Genomic DNA, 22,249 nt, shown 5'->3' with positions numbered 1-22,249 from the left:
TTTTAGTGTCAGGTGGTGGCATCACCCGCCCTCTAAAAATTGAGCCATCCCCCGCTCGCTCCTCAATCCGATGTCATCAATCTGCGCCCCCTCGCCCTCCGCCAATCGCGTGCCGCCGCGGCCTCTACATAACTCGCCTTCTTCCTTTTCTCTCCCTCCGATCCCCTCCCTTCCTCTCTCGATCCCCTCCTCTCTCGCTCGTTGCCCCTCCCTTCTCTCCCCCACAGCCCTCCCTTCTCTTCCTCCTCTCCCTCCCCCATCACCCTTCCCCTCCTCTCCCTCCCCCACCGGCCTTCCCTCTCGCCTGATGGAGTCACGGCGGCTTGAGTGGGGCTGCGAAGGCACGAATCGAGCCGCTCCTCCCTCACCGCCACCTCCCCTTCCCTCTCCCGCCACCTAGAGCCATGGTGGCATGAGGGGGACCGCGGCGACGCTAGGAGGGCTGCGCGCGCAAGGGGGACAGCAGCGTGCGAGATGACCGACATGGGGCTTCCGCGGCTCACGGAGCTGTTGGTGTGGGGGAGCTGCCGGTGCGGGGAGGAGTAGCGGCCTCCACGCGACACGGGGAAGAAGTGGCGGCGCGGCACGAGAGAGGGAGGCGGATGTGGCAGCGGCGGCTCGATCCGGCGACGGGAGGCGGCGGTGAGCGTGCGGGCAGGTAGATCAGGCGGCGAGCGCACTGGTGGATTCATTGGCGAGCGAGCGTATGGGCGGATTCCGGCGGCAAGAGCACAAGCGGCGGCGACAATGCTCTCCGTACCGGCGGCACGCCCGAGTCGGCGCAGTGGAGCGGCGGCGGCTGCCGGCGTGGGGAGCGGCGGTGGCTGCCAACACGGGGGAGCGGTGGCTGCCAGCTGCCGGCGATTATTTTTTGTTCGGGTCACCATCTCACTCGTTCCTGGAAATCCATTTGTAGCTAAGCTTAGGGGGTGACCAGCCTCTAAAAATTGGTTTTCACGGGCGGGCGCGTTATCCGCCCTTACAAACAGCATTTTTAGCTGCGAGAAGCAAGAGCGGATACCGCACCCGCCCCTACAAATAGGTTTTTACCCGCCCTAAAAACTATTTTTGTAGTAGTGCCTCAAACTAAAATTTAGCTTCTAAGGTTTGAAGTTTTTTTAATTAGCTAAGCTTAGGTTGCTAGACTTTAGCAGGGATTGTTTGGATCCTTGGGCTAAACCTTTCTAAATAACCATGCTACCCTTCATTTATCACTGCCAACTCCCAAAATGTGAGGATATTTTGGACTTTGCTCACTTTTAGCGAGTTTTAGCAACTCTTAGCTAGCTAATGACTAAAGCTATTTTTGGGTCCAACTAAAATTTAGCAATATTTTAGCTGGATCTGTTTGGATCCAAAGTTGCTAAATTTAGTCAACTAAACTTTAGCAAGTGGATCCAATATGACCTAATTGGTTGGGGGCATTTTGTGCGTAGTGTGGAACCCTAAGTGTGAGACTCGAATTCAGGTAGTTAGGTTCCACTACAGGAGTGTAACTAGCCGAGCCCGGTACATTTACAGTTTCATTAGGATTATCAAAACAAAATGTGCTACTACCTCGAATGACACTTCGATAAGATCTGGCTAAATGATTGGTTGGCCGTTCTGTGCATAGGGTGGGATTAAGCCCATATAGGTTAAATTTCCTCTCGCCAAACGAAGTGGTGGCACTACCGCACAAGCAACACGAAATCGCTCGCCCCCGGCGGCGGCGGCGGCGGCGGCGGCGGCGTTTATCGTTCCCCGTTCCGACGACTCCACCGCGCCCGATCTCGCAAAACTCTTTCGTGCCTGGAGCCCTGCTCTGGACGCCGTCCTCATCGGGGGTATGGAGCCGTCTCCGAGCAAGTGCTCCAGGCCGGACGCAGTGACCGGCGTCCTCCCCGTCGACGCCCGGTACGAGATCCTGCTCCCCATCCCGGCCAAGGACCTCTGCCGCCTCCGCGCCGTCAGCCGGGCGTGGCGCTCCCTCCTCTCCGATCCGCAGTTCATCGCCGCCCACGGAGCCCGCCACCCCGGGCCGCTCGTCGTCGCCGGCCACCCTACACCCGCAGGTCGCCGCAAGGACGTCCCCCTCTACAGTCTACATCATGGACCTCCGCGGCCGCATCGTCAAGCAAGTCCATGTCCCCGGCGACGCGGAACAAAAGGGAACTCATCAAGTGTTGGCCTCCCAGGGCGGCCTCGTCTGCATCTCGAGCGACCTGGGCAGTAGGTGCCGGCTGCTCGACCCGGCTACCGGAGCCGTCTCCACCTTGCCTGCGGGACTGGCGGAGGAGCACGCGGCGGCGCACGGGACGGACATCGGACAGTACTGAGCCGCCGTCGTGTGCGGGAAGGTTGCCGCGACGGGGGAGCACAAGGTGCTCCGCGTGCTCGAGGGCATGCGAGGTTACTACCCCGGCCACATCCCGGAGCCGCTGTGTGAGGTCCTGACGCTCGACGGCGGCGGCGGCGGCCGTGCTCGCTGGAGAGGAAAGCAGCCTCCCCAGACCCCGTCAGGGCGCGCGGCGAGACGAGCAGTGCGGTCATCGATTGGATCGTGTACTTGTTCGTGGATGATCTTGCTCCTCACCACATCGCCGGGTCGAAGCGCGTTGCTTCGTTTGATCTTGGGACAGAGGAGTGGAGGAGAACGCTCCAAGGCCACTTCTCGCTGGCAGCTCTGAATATCTGCTTAGCGTTTTCATTTATAGCTGGACATGGCGCTGGTTTTGCAAGTCCAGAAAAATGGGTCAGTTCAAGCCTGAGCCTGTTCTGACTTGAGCCCGAATTGGCCGGCCCCGATAGAGTTATTGGACTGTCTTGAGAACCGTTTTGATTCAGGCTTATCCTCAGCCCAGCCCACGTTTGACCCGGCCCGTAAACGTCGATGTTGGAGGCGGCAAGAACTGGCATGATGCACCGCTCTGCCCTGAGTTGGATCATACACTCTCCGTGCTTCGACTGTTTCCTCACCTATGTGTATCCTCCTATCATCTGGAACTAGCCGTATATGCAGGTTTCTTACGGTGGAACCTGTCTATCTAGATGAATTCTCAATTTAGTACGAGTGAATTCTCAATTTAGTACGAGTGTTTATATTTTTCTAGATTTATTTCAGAATTTAACCGGCGTCGTATGGTATATCACGGTACTTATGCGATATTATTTTTTATCCTCAAACACTGTATCATGTTGCTACACTATTCCCAGTTGATGATTGCTTGTGTATATGCTTGTTTAAGATTGATCAGAAGTAAGATGTACCAACTCAGTGTACTAGTTTTTATATAGGCTACTTATAATTGCTGCCAACGACATGTATGTCTCTGCAAACAAGAATCCATAGCCTTTCGAGTCAGTAACTTACCATGTTATACTAATCTTGTTGCAAACGGTCATATACGAACCATCATATCGGAACTACGTATCTATGGCCTCGCAATAATACAAAGGTTCTTTCATTTCGGTGAGAGAAACTACGCATTTCTGTTTATCACTATATTGATACAGTCCAACATTATTTCTGAGCATGGTTAATCGATCAAAACAATGCTGGTAGTATCTATGTAAATTAGATCATCTATGACTTTTCAACTTGTTAGTAGCTGATTTTTCCAATTACTAAAAGTATATCAAGCAGCAACTAAGGGGGTATTTGATTTGGAAAGTTTTATTATAAACTCCACCAATAAATCTCTAATAAGTCTCTTTTAATCCAAACATGAAGACTTATAGATGAGTCTTATGCTCATAAGCACCATAAGCCCATAAACCCCTCCAAGGGATGCTTATGGGGCTTATTTTCTATGGGTCCCACCAAAACATCCCCTCTATCCTCCCACTACCCTTGTCTCTCTCACCTACTATAGCAGTTTTTTATAAACCGTTACAACCAAACACCACTTTAGGCTAAGCCCCTCCATGTGAGGGGCTTGTAGGCTTATAATAACCCCCTCCAAACCAAATACCCCCCTATCATTGGATTATATGAAAAGTACACATTGAGCTGCCAACATTATCCATGGCTACATGCGGAGGCATATATTTAGTTACTCTATATGTCAAAAAATTAGAGCACATGATTTCAAATTCCGAACCAATTGCCAAGCTCTGACATCAAAAGGCCTCCTTATAATTCAATCCAGCTGGTCGCTCCAACGCGTCTGGTTTTCTAGTCCTTTGCCTAAAGGGGAATTATCTTCTTACCCATATTTTAATCATGAATTGTGATTTTACCCTTATTTTTCCAACCTTTGTGATTTTACCCTTGTTTTTTGAAAACGAAGAAAGAGTTTACCCCTACTCCGTGAACAACACTTAACGGTGTGAAATGAGCTGGTAAAGACGAGTTTACCCTTGCGAATTTGCCCCTGCTTTTGTAAATACTTTATGATTTTACCCCATTTTAGCAATTAAACGTATGAACAACATCATGCTATATCTGAGAATAATCTTATCAACTAAAATCAACAAGATTAAAACTGAGGAATAACAAAAAATTTGACAAATATACGGATAGCATCATGGTATAACTTGCATGTATAAATGTCCAAAACACATTGCATAGCTACATAAGATCCATCATAGGTGCAGCAAAAGCAACAGTACAACACCAGATGATGTAATCTACCTTGCAATTTTCAAAGAATTTGCTTCTACTCCACACATATGGATGATTGTCAGCCAACCGGGCAAGTGCATTAGATCCTTCTCCTCTATCTTCCTCATAAAGTAGTTGAACTTGTCAATTGTGAAGCTCTTGGCGGCTGCCTAAATATTTTTCCCATAAAGCTCACTAGTAAACCCATCCTTCTTCATGTTCTTCCACAAGTGCCTCATGCACTTTCTATGTGCAACTCCAAGGTACACATCATCTACAGCCCCCTCTATTCCTTTTCTTCCTATTCCTTTTCCTGCACCTGTACTAATAACCAAGCCTGTAGGAGTACCAATAGCCTTCTTCAAGTTATTGACAAGCCAAGTCTAGATTTTCTTTAACTCGATCTCAGTCACTCCATAAGCAATTGTAAATAGCCAATTATGACCATCTACTTCAACAGCTGCTGAAACACAAGTGTCAAGTGTCAGCTACTGACCCATTGACCTTCCTGTCAAGTGTGTGGCATCCATGGCAATATAAGGCCTACATCCTTGCAAAAATCCATCAATGCATGGTTTATGAGCAACAAAGAACCTGCTAAAACATACAAAACTAATGTCATTTTTTTCGGTGTTAATCTCAACAATGCTGCCAGGTACTACTCTCAAAAGCTCTACTTGATAGGTAGGTAGCAAGTCAGCCCACTTCCTATAAATGGTGTCCATTGCTCTCGTCTTGCCTCTCACAACTCTATCAGAGCAATCATCATCAGAGTCAGATGATGCAGCCAAATCACTGTCATAACTACTATCACTCGGTGCCACAAGGGAATCAATATCAGAATACATGCCCTCCTCATCAACTCCTACACATTTGTCATCATGTGTATCTTTGCATTTGGCTTTGGTGGCTCTTTTTTCTTGATGGTGGCGGATGTCACTCTCTCATTTGTGGCTGTCTCATTGGTTTGTGACTCACTATTACCTCTCTCCTTGGCATGTACTCTATTCCTAAGAGAAGGGTGACACCTACGTTTTGTTGGTGAAAATTGTAATGATCCTGCAAAATTATTTCTCTAGGTATTGATTTGGACTATTCCCTTGTTAAGATTGAATTCAAACCACTCAAGCATATCCTCATCTAATTTTATCTCAAATAGAATCGGTGTCCAACTCACGCCACAAAGTTATGTACTCCTTTAAGCCCCACACGTAATGTTTGGCAATGGAATCAATTAATTGTAGTAGACCATAGCCATATATGTCAACAATTTGAGATGGCAATGTTTTGCCCTGCATCCATGACTTTGGTCCCCCCACCAGGCAAACTGAAGAATGACCGTACTCTAACAACAAGATTTATTTCTCTATGATTTGGCCTACAAATCACAGCGGCGAATACACAGTTAGCTAAATTGCCCTAAACATCGAAGTTAATTCATCCTACAAATCTATTTGAATGAAAATCTAGCATCCAGTGTCATAGGAACAAGGAAAATTACCTAGGGTTTTTCTCAAAGTTCGAGAAATCCATGACAAGGTAGCTGAGCAGGCCATCCCCGTGCGTCTGCCGTGCCTCAGCGGCCTCCACCGCTCCATAGGCAGGCCCGCGCACCGCCGCTCCCTGGCCGGGCCCTCACGCGCTTGCGAGGGTCCCTAGCAGGGTCGCGCGCACGCGTCGGCACCCCTAACCTAGTTGGTCGAGGGCCTGACGCTGCTGCCTGATGCCGTCGCTTGAATCGGGATGACGGGAGTGAGGGGAATCGGGGAGAGAGAGGAGGTCACGAGAGTAGTCTGGAGGGGGAGAGGGATAAGGGATATTGTTATCTTTGCACACTATTATATAAAAGGGTTTTTCTTTTTTTAATTTGTTTATTTTAGATCCCACTAACAGAGTTAAAAGGAGGGGCAAACAGAGCCTTCGTTTTAAAAAAAATAGTGGTCAAATCTCAAAGTAGCGGAAAGTGGGTAAAATCATAATTATCGTTCAGAGTTGGGATAAGAATGCCAATTCCCCTTATCTAAAATAATAGGTGTTCTTTGACCAAGTATAACGCAGTAGACTTGTTCAACAGTGCTTCCTTTTTCTTTTTTGTTTTCTATTTATTTATTTTTAGATATTAGTGACCTTAATTACTTTTCATTTTATTTGAGTGTGCCTTTTTCATGAGTGATTCAATTAAAACCTGTGGTGTGGGTTGGCCAGTGAAAAAAAAGATAGAGTGAATGAGGAGATTCATGCCCACCGGGCCCCGCGGCCCAGACCACCATTTGCCATCCAACGGTTGATGAAGGTACATCTTTCCCAGTGCGTAGAGCGTCAGCCCAGCTGCCAATTCTGGCCCAAATATAGCCCAGTTCGCGAGAAGGGGAAGGACAGCAGCCGCTGTGGCTTGCCGCCGCTGGACGAGATTGGCGCGGAAGTGCCATTGCTCCAGAAATTAGCACGGGAAAACGCGCACCGCCCTGTTGCCAAGCACGGACGACCGGTGCCTGCTGCATATGTAGACGCGGCACGGAGCTTGCTCCTGCTGCGGGCGACCTCCGCTCCTGTGCGAGCTACGGAAGAGTGGCTGACCTCACGTGCTCTGGATGGCTGCGCTGCCGGGAGGAGATGGAGGGGGACCGCGTTCAAGCTTGCCGGAGGCAGTGCTGCAACCAACAACCAACCACGATTCGGTGGAAGAAGGCAACAAGTAAGTTAGACTTGCAATCGTTTTCCTTTGTTTTGTTTCTATCCAGATGTCTGGTAGCAGTGATACGTATGCATCTGATTCCATATAGGGAGAATGTCAATCCTATTTGGGTACCTCAAATTGGCCAGAAATTTAGAAATTTGGATGATGCTTGGATATTTTGGATGGAATATGGAGGTCATGTAGGCTTTGAGGTCAGAAAAAGGTACACAAATAAGAGCAAATACGATGGGAAAGTAACTTCATGTAGATATATGTGTGCCAAAGAGGGTTGTAGAGCACGAGACAAGAGAGACCATGCCACCAAAAATCCTCGAGCTGAAACAAGAACAGGTTGTCCAGTTCGGATGGGTCTTACGTTAGATCGAGAACAAGGAAATTATGAATTGTTCGATCTAATTCTTGTGCATAATCATGTCCTTCTCTTACCACAAACCTTCCATCTAATGTTATCACAAAGGAGGATTTCAGAAGTGCAGGCCTTTGAAATTGAGGCCGCCGATGATTCAGGAATTAGACCAAAAGCTGCACATGAATTGGCTAGTCGGCAAGTTGGAGGGGCAATGAATCTTAGTTACACTTGTCGTGATCACAAAAATTATTTGCGGGGCAAGCGCCAAAGAGAGTTGACATATGGACAAGCAGGAAGCATGTTGAAGTATTTTCAAGATAAGATATCTGAGAACCCATCTTTTCACTATGCTGTGCAATTGGACTGTGAGGAACAAATAACCAATATATTTTGGGCTGATGCTAAGATGATAATTGATTATGCTCACTTTGGGGATGTTGTCACCTTTGACACTACCTTTGGTACAAACAAAGAATATAGGCCTTTCGGCGTCTTTGTTGGGTTCAATCAATTTAGAGAAACCGTCATTTTTGGAGCTGCTCTTTTGTTTGATGAAACATGTGCTTCTTTCATATGGCTGTTTCAGACTTTTCTGTCAGCACATAATGGTAAACAGCCTAGAACTATATTTACTGATCAAGATACCGCAATGGGAAAGGCTGTTCGGGAGGTATTTGTAGAAGCTTGGCATGGATTATGCACCTTTCACATAATGCAGAATGCTGTCAAGCACTTAAGCAATGGTAAAAATGATGATGATGATAAAGAAAAAGAAGAGCCTCACATTCTCTCGGAGTTTAGTGCTTGCATGTATAACATTGAGGACAAAGGAGCCTTTGCGGAAGCATTTGACATCATGAGGAGTAAAGTGGACAAGAAAAAGGCATCATGGCTAGATAACATCTACAAGTTCAAGGAACAGTGGGCTGAATGTTACATGAGGAATATTTTTACATTGGGAATGAGAAGCACACAACTAAGTGAGAGTTTTAATAGTGACTTAAAAACACATTTGAAGTTGGATCTTGACATCATTAGTTTCTTAAAGCATTTTGAAAGGGCTGTGCAAACAAAAATAAACAAAGAGCTTGATGAAGAATTCGAAGCTAGAAAAAAGCTACCTAGAATAAGAATGAACACACCTATGTTAATGCAAGCAAGCAAAATTTACACCCCCCCCCCCCGATATTTGAATCATTCCAAACCGAATATGAAAGAAGCATGGCTGCTTGTGCTAGATCATTGGGTGGAAATAACACATATGATGTTGCAATTGTGAGGGCTAATGGTGATTTAAGTTCTGAACAAGAGCGCATAGTTGATGGTAATTCTTTGGAGCAAAGGGCATCATGTAATTGTGAGCAGTTTACAAGGACTGGGGTATTGTGTGCCCATGCTTTGAAAGTTCTGACTTGATGAATATTAAGTTATTACCAGACCATTATATTCTGAAACGTTGGACAAGGGAAGCAAGATATGGCACTCTACATGACAACGAAGGAAGGAGCATCATTGAAAATCCAAAATTGGATGCTATGCTTCGCTATAGGTATTTGTGTCACAAATTTTTGATCTTGGCATATCAAGCTGCAAGCTCTCTGGAATGTTGTTCAGTGATAGATAGTACACTTGATAGGCTTGGTAAGCAACTAGAGGATAAAATCAGTGCATCTAGAAGTATTTTGAGTGAATCGTGTACTGCCCAGCCTAATGTTCAACAAGGCGATGATTTACTTAGTGCTGCTCGCCTAAAGAAAAAATGTGTCCAACCAAGAAGTTCGAAGCGACCTAGAAGCTAGCTCGACAAGACAAGAAAATTCAAAAAGAAAGTGCCAAATAAATCTAATGTATGCTGCTGCAACACCCTTGTATTATATTTAAGTTATTCGCTGTTGTCTTCTAAATAACATGGTTATACGCTTTATGCAGCATCAAGACGATGGTTGTGATGCAGGAACTCAAACACCAATGGACAATACTCACAAGGACAGTAATGCCTTTACTAACTTTAGAGATTTACTTATGGTAATTTTAACTCAGCGTTGCTCTATTTCAACTTATCTAAACTAGTTTTACTGTTGCCCTGTTTTAACCTTTCTTATGTCTCATGCGGGGTCCTAGTGAAATTGATGATATCCCTATTCATGAACTTCTTTAGGGACCTAAATCTGTAGCTATTGGCATCTGCAAGGATCTTTGTTCTTTTGTAATGTTATTTTGTTCTTTTGGGAGGATGCGTTTAGTACAAATGTGCTAATTGGTGATTTTTGGTGGAGCTCCCATTGCCACAAATTTGCTAATTGGTGGTTTTTGGTGGAGCTCCTATAGCCAAGCAAAATCTACGGCTAACTGTACAATCTCACTAATTGTAGCAGTGCCTTTCGGATGGGATTATATTAGATATTCAGAGCATGGAACTGATGAAACTGTAAATGAAATGTCTATTTATTCTACAGCTCCCATTGTCATATTAATTTTTTTTGAGCTATATGAGTCGTTGGATTAGTAGTCATTAGTAAAGCTTATTACGGTTATTTTAGTTAAAGTGAAATCCTTGTTCAATTCTGTACAAAAGCAGAGTTTTAATGCACTGAAATATCCGTTCAGCTCTGTTTCCTTCTCCTTCTCGCGAACTGGGCCATATTTGAGCCAGAATTAGCAGCTGGACTGACGCTCTACGCGCTAGGAAAGATGTACCTTCATCAACGTTGAATGGCAAACGGAGGGCATCGGGCGATGCGCAAGTCACGCGTGACTTCGCTTCAGCACGCTAGAGAATCTGAACCCCTCCTAGACCAGTAGTTCGTTGCCTCAAGGCAATGCAAATTCCGCTTTCGCCCGCGGCGGCGTCGTCGTCATCCCCATTCCCCAAACGGCCAAACCCCAGCACCACGCCGATCCCCGACTCCGGCGCCGCCATACCCTAGCAAGCGTCGCGGAAGAGGGAATCGCTCGGCGGCGGTCGATCCCAGTTCGGAACTCGCGCGCTCCACTGGTACGTTCTCATCACCCACCTCCGATCGTGCAAACCCCTCGTTGCCGCTGCAGTTGCGCTCCTTGATTCCGCTCCCCACACCCTCCAATCCGTGCAGAATCCTTCTCTGATGCTGCAGATCGACCACTCGCGAGCCTCGGGCATGGCTCCGCCGAGCAGCCGCTCCAGGCCGGGCGGAGGGGGCGGCGTCCTGCCGCCCTTGACTCTCGACGCGGTGTACGAGGTCCTGCTGCGCCTCGCCGCCAGGGAGCTCTGCCGCCTCCACGCGGTCAGCCGCCCGTGGCGTGCCCTCCTTTCCGACCCGCAGTTCGTCTCCGCGCACGCCGCATGCCACCCCGGGCCGCTCGTCGTTGCCTGCTACGGCCCGTCGTCAGGCTACCCGGAGGGCGACATCCTCTGCGAAATCATGGACCTCTCCGGGCGAGTGGTGAAGCGGATCCGCGCGATGGGCGACGGGATAAGGAAGGATTGGGTGGTGTCCGCGCAGCTCGATTTCGTGCAGATCGTGAGAGAGATGAGCAGCTACCGATTGCTTGACCCGGCCACTGGAGCTATATTCGCCTTGCCTGAAGAATTGGCAGATGAGGACACGGCGCTCCAGCTAGACATGTACAAGTACAGGGTTGGGGTTGCGTTCGGCAAGGTTGCCTCGACTGGCAAGGTGCTTCATGTCTCTGTTAATACCTTTGTTAAGCCTTCTTCCTCTGAGCAGCTATTCGAAGTCTTCACCCTTGATGGCAGCAGCGATGCTCGATGGAGGGCAAACAAAGGCCCTCCACATCCTATTGATGTTCGCCTCAATAGCACAGCAGTCGTCAATGGAATTGTCTATTTCTTCGTCAATGAGGATTACTGGTACGACTGTGTTAAGGTAAAGTTTATAGCTTCATTTGACCTCGAGACAGAAGACTGGAGGAAAACTCTTCAAGGGCCCCTGTTCAGATTCGAGGGTTCCTTTCCTGATCTTCCAAGCAACCATATCAATTTCAACCAACTCTCACTGGCTTCCCTGAATGGCTGCTCATGGGATGTTTGGTTTGGATTGGAGGAGCTTATTATAAGTCCACAAGCCCCTCATATGGAGAGGTTTATTACGAGCCTAAAGTGATGTTTGGTTGTAACGGCTTATAAAAAAATTCCTGTAGTTAGTAATGACCTTTCTACCCCTCATTAATACCTCTGAAGGTGAGAGAGACAAGGGTAGTGGGAGGAAAGAGAAAATGTTTTGGTGGGGCCTACAGAAAATAACCCTGTAAGCATCCCTTGAAGCATCCCTTGAAGGGGCTTATGGGTATAAGCCTCATCTATAAGCCTTCATGTTTGGATAAAAAGAGACTTATTAGAGCTTTATTGGTGGGGCTTATAATAAGCCTCTCCAAACCAAACATCCCCTTAGTGTGGTTCATTGCGCGCGTTGGGTTTATATAGACATTTTGGTTCCTGATGGACTTTGAGGAAGGCTTATGGGTCAGACAACACACCATACAAATTGAGCAAAAAGCACCAGAAGATGGATTTCGTGTACATCCCTTGTTGGTGCTAAATGATGGGAGGATAGTTACTTACACTGGAACTAGGGAATTACTCAGGATTTACAATCCAAGGACCACTGCTTACACAGATTTAGCAGTGACCAGGCCTTATGTTGCAATGGATTTGTATACTGGAAATCCATTGAGATTACCGAATGGTCCCAGTTAATGAGGTGAGTAATGTTTTTTTTTACTTCCGCTACATTTATCCTGTTGGAGCTGAGAGCTTTATATGACTGAATTAAAAATTAAGTTGATGGGTACTCTGTTACACTGTTACCTTCATTCCACAAATGAGTGTTAAGAGTGTGACATGACACTGACAGAACATTAGTGTTAAGAGTGTGATCAGAAATGAGTAATAATTCTTGCTTAATTGAAGATTTTAGTTGGCATGGTTTGTCCTCCGTCATAGCCTGAAATGTATGATAAGGTCTCCGGTTTTGTTGAGTTCAGGATCTGATATTTGTGCCCTTTGTTCTTGCAGGCAGAACATTCTACTGTGTGTTGGTCCGGCAGTAACTTTGATTCAGATGGCTGGGGTCCTCGATCACATCGCTTGATTTACCTCTTCAAAAGTCACCGAGCATTCTATTTGTGAATTGTTAGGCATCTTTAATGTCTCTTTTAGTATTTTTCTGTTCTAAAGCTTCTGAATCTTTGTGAATTGTGAGGGGCATCTTTTCACCAGTGCTATATGTCTATAGCTGTATGTGTTGTGTCCAACTGTCATTCAATGCTGGGTATGAAGTTGTAGGACCCTGGGTGAATCCAGTATTTGTGGTTACCAATACGTTGGTCTGGCCAAATTACCACTGTGCTTTAATTAGCTTCTGCATGTTCGCAATTGCTGGAGAAAAAAGTTGAAAAAACTATGGGTTATTTGTGTGTCATGTTCTGCAGTGTGATTAGAGTTCTCATCTAGGATATTTCCTTGGAGGAAGACGGTACACAATTCTCATTAAGACAATTTGCAGCTTCCCCATTTGTGCCTGGCAATGATGGTATTTTTTTTTTCTTTTCTACTGGAAGCAGCGTCGGTGTTAATGTTCTGATCTATTATGCATTTGGATTTGTTGGTATTGGTAGTGATGCATGTTGGGGTCGGATTTTACTTTACTCTCTCAAAGTGGAACTTAGTATGTATCCTCCAATTCTGTACACTCTTCAGAATCATTCCACTTTTCTCTGAAAATGATTGTTCCTGTTCATGACTCGTTAATCGTTATACCACTGCATCTTTTATAGGAGATACTCCCTAGTGAAGTTCGTGACTCTGAGAATTCGTTAAACAACCTTTTGAACTTCCTGCCAGATTTAATATCGTTTAAATTTTTGGGCTCTGTTCTTGCTGCTACAACAGACGTAGATAGCTGCTAGGGTACATATACATCAACTTTGCTTTCCTGGAACCGTTCTTGAAATTGAAAATGTCCCGTACTACTATGTAGCCCCATATTCCTCTCCTGCTTGCAATTTCTAGCATAGTTAATAATTAATTAGTACTCCCTTCATCCTGAAATATAAGGTATTAAAGAGTTCAAAATTTGTATCCGAATATAAGACATCCTATGGTATTTTGGAAAGTAATTATTTCCAACCGGCTATAAAATCAACAAAATAACAACCAAACAAGACATTAAATAGGGGTACATGTGTTATTTCCTCATCTGTTTAATCCATCACAAAAATACTAGGATGCTCTATTTTGATCCAGAACAGACAAACTACATTCCATCCTACAACATCCAGTAATCACAGAACTACCGACAAACCTTCATCACGTCTTCTTCTTTACTGAACCATTTATTTCCTTTTGGAAAAAGTTTAGTTTACATCCTCCAACAATCGCAAAAATCCGATTTTCAACCTTCAACTATAAAACCGGAGAGGCCATTCAACTGTCAAAACCAGGTAAATTTGGCTCTTAGGGTGGTTTCTGAGGTGGTTTTGTATTTTCTAAAAAAATTAAAAAAAATCTAATTAGATCTAAAAACTCAAAACTAATTCATTTTAAATCAGAAAAATATGAAACTAGTACAAAAAATTTTCTAAAAAAATGTATCTATTATTTTTCTATTTGAATCTTATTTATTAAAAATAATAGGCATAACTATAAGCAACCAAATGCTATGAATATAAAAAAATTGAATCCGAATAACTGATAAGTATATTGCCAATAGATAGATTATATTTTTAGAAAACTTTTGATATCCATTTCGTATTTTAATTTAAAATAAATTACATATAAATTTTTTAATTTAAATTTGAATATTTTTAATTTTCATAAAATGGAAAGCCACCATCAAAACCATCCGAAGGACCAAATTTGCTCAGTTTCGATAGTTGGATGGTGTCTGTTGTCCGGTTTTTAGTTGAAGGTTGAAAATTAGATTTTTTTTAATAATTCAAGAGTCTAAATTAGACTTTTCCCTTTCTTTTTCAGGCACCTGTACTTTGAAGTTTCTGGGAAAAAAATGTGAACAACCGGACTTCTATCAGCACGTGCGCCGGGACAGCAGGCTGCGTAACAAATTTCTTGTGTCGAGCAGCTTACTATGACGGGCAGATGGGCAGAGATTTTCGCGCGAATGAGCGCGCGCTTCCACACGTCTGCCGCTATAAGAGAATAGACGATTGATCGTTGGTCGGTTCAGTTTCATGAGTCGTCTGAGCTCCCCCGAATAATTCCGGAAATCTCAAAGGAAAACTAAAACCGCCGGGAACGAGCGAGCTCCGATCTTCCGCGTCAATGGCGTCCTGGCTGCTGTACAGGGCCGTGACGGCCGGCAGGTCGTCCTCGTCCATGTCCATGGCGGCGGTGCGCCTCAACGCGCCGCAGCCTCCAGGGCGGGCGTACGACGTGTTCATCAACCACCGCGGGGCGGACACCCGGCACACGCTGGCGCGGCAGCTGTACGACCGGCTGCTGCAGCTCAGCGGCGGCCGGGTCCGGCCGTTCCTGGACAACGTGTCCCTGCGCCCGGGCGACCGGCTCGTGGCGCGCATCGACGAGGGCATCAGCCAGTGCAAGGTGGCAGTGGCCATCTTCTCCGAGGGCTACCTCGACTCGGCCTTCTGCCTCCACGAGCTCGCCTCGCTGGTGGAGGCGCGCAAGGTCATCGTCCCCATCTTCTACGGCGTCAAGCCCTCCGGGCTGGTCCTGTCGCCGGCCGTCGTCGAGTCCAGCGCCCTCGCCCCCCGCGACGTCGAGCGCTTCAGGGCCGCGCTCCGCGAGGCCAGCTACACCGTCGGCCTCACCTACGACCCCGCCACAGGGTACATTACTTCCTGCCTGACGGCGGCCTGGCCTGACCTAGCTAATAATAATCCACTCATCACTTGTTATTATGCACACATGCAATATAACGATGCAACTAGCTTGGAGCAAACTAATAACTAATTGTGTGCTATATATGGCGATTTCTGTCGATCTGCAGTGATTTGGCCGAGCTGGTGTCAGCGGCAGCGAACGCGGTGATGAAGAGGATTGAGGAAACAGAGACCAGCGTGCAATGATCGTCTTTGTTTCCCGGATTGACGTCTTTTTTATTAAAGGATGATAGGAATAAATCTAGCTAATAAGGTTTTGTTTGGATCCATTAGCTCTAATATTTATTAGCTACTAAAACATAGCTGGGATCTTGTCTAATATTGTATGTGAGGACATGGATTTTTCACCATCTGCCATTGCAATGTGAGTCTATAATAATATGTGACTCGTTGCATGACGGTGTTGAGTTCAAATACTATATTTTATCTCGCCCATTATCTGCAAAATTAGCATGTGGGTAGTTTGAGAGAGTGGTATTTGATCACGCTTTAGCTTCTTCACCGTGACAGTGCGCCTGTATACACAACTGCCGCTTTCAGAGAAATTAAACCTCATGTTGTGTGAGTACACTCTTAGCTATTTTCTTAGAGTTGCTTGTATTGCTGATCTTTCTCATGCTAGAGTACACTGCTGTGTAATTTATTTGAACCGTCTCACATCGCTCGAATATCAACTCAGGTTAATTTACAGAACTCTAGGAAGTAATACATTGACATCAGTTTAATTACTAGAAAAGGAACTGCTGAATGTTTCACTATTTTGTTTGTCCCAAACAAATTCAGAGGAAAACATGTATGCATTATATATGCTTCGGAATGGTGGATAAGTCTTCATTTTGAAGCGGGATTGAATTTGTTAATTAGCTATTTATATATTTTCAAAATATCAATATCTCATGATATGGATGTTGAATGAATCAATTTGATGATACCAAGTGTACGAATGAAATGAATTATGTTCTTACCAAGATCATACATATGTACTCCTTATCTATGTACATGTTAAATGCAACATTATTGTACGTACTGCAGGAGAGCAGTATTAAGAAAGTCCAGTTCCCCCCCCCCCCCCCCCCCCTCAAGTCACGGTGTGTGATATTTTTGGAATTTAACAACAAAGTCCATTTGATATGTGTCGAATTCTCATTATATTGGACAGAAGATTTAATTAATAATATGTTTTTTGGCTAAATATATTTTGAGGCTGCGAGTGGCATATGCCTTTGTTTTTTGTTACGGCACTGATCAGTGGCATATGTCTGTGTGTGATGTTAAATTTATATGATAAGTGGTGCTGTTGTGACTAGTTACCAGCATTAATCCTTCACTACTAAAATTGATCCAAGATATTTTAAAGTTTATGTATTTGTTTATCGGCTATTTATGATCAATTGATCTATTTTTCCACATCAATAAAACTGTTAATTTGATATTGCTTCTACCTGTACAATAAACCACTCCCTGTGCCATATTTTTTTGTTGGAAAATAAAATCAGTCATGATTGATTCATAATTGAGATCCAGGGTGACAGGGCCGGTGTACATACCATGAAAAACAACAAAAAAGTTAATAGATTGCCCCGAATTGTATTCATGATCATGTTGTTTCATCTGCAATTAATGCTTCTTCATGGCTGGTATATAAAGCACAACATGTATGGGATCCAATGTCCCAAACTTCAGGAAATTAATCGATATTGTAAATCTTTATTTTATTCGTTTAATGAATGGCCACAATATAGATTTGATTGAACACATTGTGATCTTAGGATCTTGGTCTGTTATGGTAATTTTTTTAGAATTTTTCTTCTTGAGGCTCAAATCTTTGTTTTGAAATTTGGGGCACTAAAAGACCAACAATATCTATGTTACCATCAGTAGCTAGGAATCTTGGGCATCCATAGTCTTTTTAATGATTTCTTGGTTAACTTGGTTAATCGGTAAATCAAAATCATATTTCTTTTGCATTTTTACTTGCATATTAGTAAGTCCATACAATTATTTTGCAGAAAGAAACTTGATACCAGTTGAAGGCCCGGTTCATATGAATCACCATGGTTTTTTTTACACAAGCTAGACCAAAATGAAACTCAACATTTCTTGGTGTTAAAAGTTACCCAAATTTTTAACATCTATACCTGTCAACCTGTATAATTTTGTTGATCGATCGATGCTCTCAAAAGGAAGAAATGCTAAATGATATATAGATCATCCACACTTTTTCTAGACTTGAAGGAACTAAAACCCACGGTTGGAATCTTGATGGAATATAATCCTCTGACCTTATTAGTTGTGAAATTGATAGTTGCTTCTTGCCTTCAAAGTTGCGGTCAGCCTAAGGACTTCTTTTATTTGTTTATTGCAACCAAAGACTGCTGAACCCTTAAGTTTCTATTGGGCGGTGGTGATGGATTGTGGTGAGCAACCATGCATGGTTCACTATCTAGAAAATGCATTACTTGTGAGGCGCAAAAGCTAGCCATCGTCGACTATATACTAAGACCGTACCGTTATACTCTCAACCACCCTCTCAAATGATGCATGCAAAACAAAGTCGTTTCTATTACTAACGCGAGTAACTAATGTCAACTATCATATATATGCTAGATTTCAACTGTACTGGCATGATCGCACTAATCTGATCTCATCGAAAACACAGAAAAGAAAATACTTGCAAAGATGAGGACCGGGGAAGACGCATAGCGAACTAACGAAGGCAGGAGCATCCGTTTTCGCTTAGTATACAGTAGTACTACAGCTGACAAAGACAAGCTTCAGTCAGATAATCCTTGCCCCATCCTTTTTTTTCTTCCTGGATCGGGTTTTCTTACCGCATGTATACATCCCAGCCTAGATGTGCGAAGAATAGTCCGACGACAGAGTGAAATGGCACAAATCAAATCAAATCGACCTTTCTTTCTTAACATACATAGTGCTATTCTTGCCTGCATTCTCGGTAAGTGTTGAACTGCAACCGGCAAACCTAACTTTTTGTCTGCTGTTTCTACTCTTCCTTCCATGCCGCAACAGGAATCGCAGGTGGCGCTTTTCGTCGGATACAATACAATCCCAGTGCCTCAATCAACAGGTGGTACTGTCCTACTGCAATGCATGCTCTCTAGTGATGAGTGCATTGGGGAGGATGCATCACCGAACAAGGCAGGGTTGGTCAATCGAGTGTCTGGTCAGAGGTGAGACCCCCAGATCAATCAACAGGATCAAGAAGCTAGGTCAGCCAAACGGAATTCCAATGCAAGCGCAGCGTGCATGGTGCGTCACTGCACTCGTTAATAAGGGGTGTACGGAAGACGGAGGGCCGGGGCTTAATTATATTAGTCTGCGTTTCGCAGAGTTCGGATCCAACGGGAGCTTTATCAAATAATTTTTCTCTTATTTTAGAGAGAAATAATTTTCTAGTGATTCTGTGAAATGAACTAAGGGTATGTTTGGTATAATTTTGGAGTTGAACTCTACCAACTCCAAATAATTTTTTAGCCACACACCCTAACTCCAAAACTCTGGAGTTCAAGTTCAAATAAACTTGAAATTTTGGAGCACCTCTTTTGCAACTCAAAGAGCTCGAATATAGGAGTTGTAAATTGGCACTTATTACGGAAAAAACGATTTTTTGTTTTTCCCTTCCGCAGCCCCCCACGACTGCCTCCCGTCCCGAGCCCCCCTCCCGCGCCGCCGGCGCCCGTGGCTCTCCTCCCCGGCCACAGCTCCCTCCGCCGTCACGCCTCCGTCGCCGGCCACAGCTCCCTCCACCGTCGCGCCTCCATCCCCGGCGGCGGCGGCCAAGCGCCACGCGGGGCGGACCAAGTTCCGGGAGACGCGGCGGCGGCGACATGCTGCAAGATACGATAAAGTCGTGCAGAGAAACTGCTACTGATGATATTGATATTTGTGATTCCAATATCAAATCAGCTAGTCAAGGCTTTCGTGATGTTCTTGTCCCTGTCCTCATCCGCATCCTCCTCGGCTCGTCTCCTCCAACTCGGGTCCGCACGAGAACAACAGGAAAGAGGCAGCTGGATCGACGCAAGCAGCCGGGTCGACGGTCACCTCGAGCACCTGGGCCCCCGGTTCGGAACAGGTAGAGCATGGTTGGAGAGAGGAGCAGCTGAACGGGACGACGAGGTAGGAGCTGCCATCCGTCCTGTCGCCGCCGTGCCGGCCATCTCCGTCCAGCCCGTGCCCGCGGCGGAGGTGGAGAAGCTGGCAGCGACGGAGACTTGAGAGAAGAAGGACGGGAGCTCGGGGACGGGATTGTCTCCTAGCGGCGGCGCTGCAGCGAGGCCCACCGACCGTGGGGTTGCGAGCGCGGCGGCGCTTGCTGTCGGTCATGACGTGCGTGCGACCGAGCGGATAAGAGTGGGTGCGAAGAGAGCATAACGGTCAATTCATGTGGTAAAAAAAAGGTGAAATTATAAAATGAATTAGAAAAAGGGAGAGAAGGCATTGTAGGGGAAGGCATTGTTCATAATAGCATCTAGGCGAAATCTAAAAATTTGATGGTATTATAGTGAAGTCTACTTTTGAGAATGGCTAAATTGCAAATTTCTCGGCTGCACGAGGCTACGAGCGCTCGATTTCATATGTGGCGGCCGGCGTCCCGAGGAAGAAGGAGATACGGATCGAGAGGATGACATGTGGGGCTATGAGTTAGGGGCAAAAAGGATAATCCATCCTCAAAATTCTCTTTTCTCGAGCTTGAGGCACCCTCCATGCCAAATACCCCATCCAGCTAGCTCTAACTCCACCCAGAGCCAGGTCCAGCTGGAGTTTTGGAGTGGAGCTGATTCAGACAGAGTTGGAGCCATACCTAACAGGTCCTAAGAGACTAGAAGCTGAAAAGTAGCTTCTCCTGATTGAAGTGATTCTCCATCCTGATTTTAAAAAATTTATGCTAAATAATCAAAGAGAATTATTTTTAGCTACAGAATATCTTCTCATATAGAATCAGCTCCCATAGAAAATTAGAATCAGATGGAGCTCTGCCAAACACATCCTTAGTATCGTAGCATCTCCAGGATTTCTGTAGCTGAATATTCCTGCGGTTGTTGCAGTTGGAACTTGGGAGTTAAATTAAGGGAGTACATACAGGTGACTGATTTATTTGCAGGCCTGAAATCTCAGCTTTAATGTTTGGCTCATGCGCTTTTGCTTCTTTCAGGTTTTTTTTTTTGCCTTCAGGCCTGAAATCTCAGCATGATTGTATGGCTGATGTGTCTTTTCTTCTTTCATATTGGTGACTATTCATGTAACATTCCATATTTTGGTGGAGCTTTATTGTGCAAAATGCCTAATTTTGAAGTTTTTATTTGTGAGTGAAGCCATGAAATTGTTTCAAAAATATAAGTTAAATGCTTGTCTTCCTATCTTCCTTCCTAGTAATAACAATTATGCGTCAAAAGGATTTAAGCATAAGTGCACTAGTGATTTGGATTTATCCGAATTTATTTGGAATTTCTAGGTGAAGTTTGAATTTTTAACTGGGTTCAAATTTAAACTGAATAGATTTGAATTATAGCAAAACCTAAAGCTAAATTCTAAAGTAACTTGGGCCGAGACCCATCACTCAGATCAGCCCACCTAATACACCCTAGCGGATCGAACTGGGCCAAAACCCAGAACGGTCCAGCACTCAGATCAGCAGTCCCTCACCATTCTGCGCAGGACGGCGCGTGAGCACGTCGGGCCGCACTGCACCGCACGTGCTTCTGGTCTCGCCTCGCCCGCACGCGCGTGGTGGCCCGACACGTCAGCAAATTTAATGACAAACCCCCCTCCGTTTCCAAATACTTGGCAACTTTGACCAAGACACAAATACTAAGACAATTCACCTTTTAAGCATGAAATGATCAAAATACCCTTGTAAAGGTATTTTTTAGTATTTCTAGAATATTCCTATAATATTCTTGTGAGGACAAAATAGAAAATCATGTTTCGGGAAGCGTGAAGTGCCAAATATTTTGAAATAAATAAAGTGCTCAAAAGTGATAAGTATTCGACAACGGAGGTTGGTAACAAATAAATCATGAGGAGAGAGATAAAATAAGTTACGAGATAAAATCAGTTTCATCTAGATGAAATCTGGTTCACATAGTTTCTAACACACTAAAACTCTTCCACATATCCATTGAGAGCTAGAGTTTCTTTTCATCCAGTCTAACACACTAAAACTCTTCCACATATCCATTGAGAGCTAGAGTTTTTTTTCATCCAGTCCCGTGTCCAACTAAACAGTTCCACTTCATGCATGAATTAAATACCACGAATACCTATGAAACATCAAAATAAAATGTTCATTAAGACCCCGTTTGGATCCCTTCATCTTGAGAAATTAGAATCTACTTAAGATTATTTGTCTTAAACTACGGCAATCCACAACTTTACAAGTATATATATAAACTTAGCTTAAATTTATAGGGGTAGAAGATGAAAATTGATTCTATAGTTTATCATGTTATGTTTCTAATATACGTTATATGTTATACTCTTCGATTCGCTTTTCTATAACAGAAGTGCGGTGTATAAGTATCTCTTGGCCAACAATAATATAAAAATATATTACACATACAACTATATTAGCTTAATTAATTTATATTTAAATTATAATTATTAGAATAGAATTTAATTCTAAAGATCTGAACGGGACCTAAACGAAATTGTTTCTAGATAATATAGCACTATTGAAAACAACGAAATGAAACTTGCCATTGACAATGACGCCCTGCCACTAAGGCCAAGCACT

General features: G+C 44.6%; 2 protein-coding genes across 2 annotated transcripts; both read left to right on the top strand.

Annotated features, from left to right (window-relative positions):
- The first annotated feature begins 10,475 nt into the window (after positions 1-10,475).
- LOC112883006 lies at positions 10,476-12,045 on the top strand. The gene is made up of 2 exons (XM_025948218.1): positions 10,476-10,627; positions 10,746-12,045. Exon 2 carries the CDS (start codon positions 10,770-10,772, stop codon positions 11,733-11,735), a length of 966 nt encoding a protein of 321 aa, XP_025804003.1. The 5' UTR covers positions 10,476-10,627; positions 10,746-10,769; the 3' UTR covers positions 11,736-12,045.
- A 2,866-nt stretch (positions 12,046-14,911) lies between these two features.
- Positions 14,912-15,678, top strand: LOC112880776 (toll/interleukin-1 receptor-like protein). Its single transcript, XM_025945531.1, has 2 exons — positions 14,912-15,438; positions 15,600-15,678. Exons 1-2 carry the CDS (start codon positions 14,912-14,914, stop codon positions 15,676-15,678), a joined length of 606 nt encoding a protein of 201 aa, XP_025801316.1.
- Positions 15,679-22,249: the final 6,571 nt, after the last annotated feature.

This window comes from Panicum hallii, chromosome 2 (genome assembly GCF_002211085.1).
Source record: "Panicum hallii strain FIL2 chromosome 2, PHallii_v3.1, whole genome shotgun sequence".
NCBI lineage: Eukaryota > Viridiplantae > Streptophyta > Magnoliopsida > Poales > Poaceae > Panicum > Panicum hallii.
The sequence above is the reverse complement of the archived record's forward strand: the minus strand, read 5'-3'. Positions and strand labels throughout refer to the sequence as shown.